This window comes from Tupaia chinensis, unplaced genomic scaffold (assembly GCF_000334495.1).
Source record: "Tupaia chinensis unplaced genomic scaffold, TupChi_1.0 Scaffold000355_1, whole genome shotgun sequence".
Taxonomy (NCBI): domain Eukaryota; kingdom Metazoa; phylum Chordata; class Mammalia; order Scandentia; family Tupaiidae; genus Tupaia; species Tupaia belangeri.
The window spans coordinates 3,644,012-3,646,025 of NW_006159850.1; the positions used below are offsets into that span (position 1 = coordinate 3,644,012).

General features: G+C 54.9%; 1 protein-coding gene across 1 annotated transcript in view; it reads right to left on the reverse strand.

The window, feature by feature from the left end:
- Window positions 1-2,014, reverse strand: part of KIAA0513 (KIAA0513 ortholog) — a 35,783-nt gene that overhangs the window by 16,109 nt on the left and 17,660 nt on the right. Inside the window, exon 3 of the mRNA XM_006152560.2 lies at window positions 1,818-1,917. Coding sequence (XP_006152622.1) covers window positions 1,818-1,917 — 100 coding nt within the window. The remainder of the gene's footprint in view (window positions 1-1,817; window positions 1,918-2,014) is intronic.

Here is a 2,014-nt window from a genome sequence, read left to right on the forward strand (position 1 = left end):
GGCGTGACCATCCCCCCTGGGGGGGTGATTTCTCGCTTTCTGTCTCTATGTCTCTCTCTTTCTGTCTGGCGAGTGCACGCGCCCTATAGTGAAAATCTCTCCAAAAAAAAAAAAAATAGCAAAGAGACACAGTGAGAAGCCACCCCAGGCCACACCACAATCCCTTCTCCTCCACTCGCCTCTTGGGATTTGGGGCACCCATGCACACACACCCAGCATGAGTTTTAAGCCACCGGGTCTGGACTCAAATGGTAGTCGGCCATGTGGGAGTCCAGAGACGTAACCATTGCACCATCTGCTGGTCCCCCCAGACTTTAAAAAGCGGGCACCCCACATATGCACACACAGAGAAGTACTGAAGGATTAACCCCTAAAATGAAATACCAACTGTTGATATTTCAGGGCTATAGATGAATAGGTAACGGGTAATGAGCTTCTCCTTTTGCTTATCTGCATTTTTCTCCATTCTTCTCTTTTCTGTTGTTTTTATTGCCAGAGGGCATGTGCATTCACCAGAGAGAGCGAGAGCGAGAGCGCGCCCCTCCCAGTGGGATGTGGTCATGCCACTGTTCCTCTTCCTCCGTCTCTCTATCTGTTGGGATTTGGGCACACAGACATGCCAGGCGTGTGGGACCTGACCCGTGACTGCCAAGCTACAGGGTTAGCCCAGCAGTCCCTAATAGTCTATGAAGAATAAGTCGTTTATGACAAGTCAGTTAAAAACTAAGAACAAGCAGGATCAGCAGTTGGCGTAATGGCTATGTTGCTGGGCTCCCGTGTAGTCGACCGAGATTCAAATCCCAGACCTGGTGGCTTAAACTCACACTGCGCACGTGTGCATGCGTGCCCAAGATCCCGAGAGGAGAATGGAGGAGAAGGGATTGCAGCGTGGCCATTCCCCTGGGGGGTGATTTCTCGCTTTCTGTCTCTGTCTCTCTGTGTCTTTTTGGCGAGTGCACTAGCCCTATAGCGAAAACCTCCCCCCACCCCCCCCCAAAGAAAACCTAAGAACAAGCTACTCTACATGAGAAGGACATGCTGGAAGCTGATGCATGAACATAGCCCAGTGCCGGCCTTTTTTTTTTTAAGAGGATTTCGCTGTAGGCTGCATGTGCTTGCCAGAGAGACAGAGAGCAAGAAACCACTCCCCGGGGGGATGCCATGCCCCAATCCCTTCTCCTCTGTTCTCCTCTCGGGATTTGGGTACACACGCACACGTGCCCGGTGTGAGTTTTAAGCCACCGGGTCCAGGACTCGAACTGCAGTCAACTACGTGGGAGTCCAGCGATGTAACAATTATGCCATCTGCAAGTCTCACGCCATGATTTCCTTTAGAAAACAAACTTTTCTGAGGCCAGCTAGTGATGCCGTGAAGGCAACTGAATCCCACATGGCTGGCGGCGTAGTTCGAGTGCCGGGCCCGACAGTTCAGGAAACACGCCAGGTAGGTTATGTGTGCACACACCCAAGATTCCGAGCAGAGGGAGAGACGGAGGAGAGGGGCTTGCGCCGTGACCATGGCCCTGGGCGGGGTGCTTCCTCGCTTCTCCTCTCCCTCTCTCCCCGGGTGAGCGCGCGTGCCCTCTGGGGAACTGAAGAAGCTGCTCTGGGCCTCCGTGAGGCTGACGGCAGGCGGGATGGAGGCTGCTCGTCCCACCTCCTAAGCAGCTCTTCCACCTCCCTTTACTCAGGGGGGCCATTTCCCTCGAGCCTTCTCTCCCAGAGGAACCCCAGGACAAATGAAGGACATGGGGAGTCCGTCGTGTGTCACGGATTCTTCCCCAGGAGGCCGCTCCCGGCTCCGCCACCAGCCTCACCTGGGCGCTCACGTAGCGAGCAAACCACTCGCGGCCCTTCCCGCTCTCGCTGCTGCAGTATTCTCCAAACTTGGCCTTCTCCTCCTGGTCCAGGTCCTCCCTGGAGAAAGAGGGAGGAGAGGAAAACAGGAAACCCTCTCAACCCTAGGGAACTACGGAGGCTATGGCAGGGGGAGAAGGAGGAGGGGACCACCAAG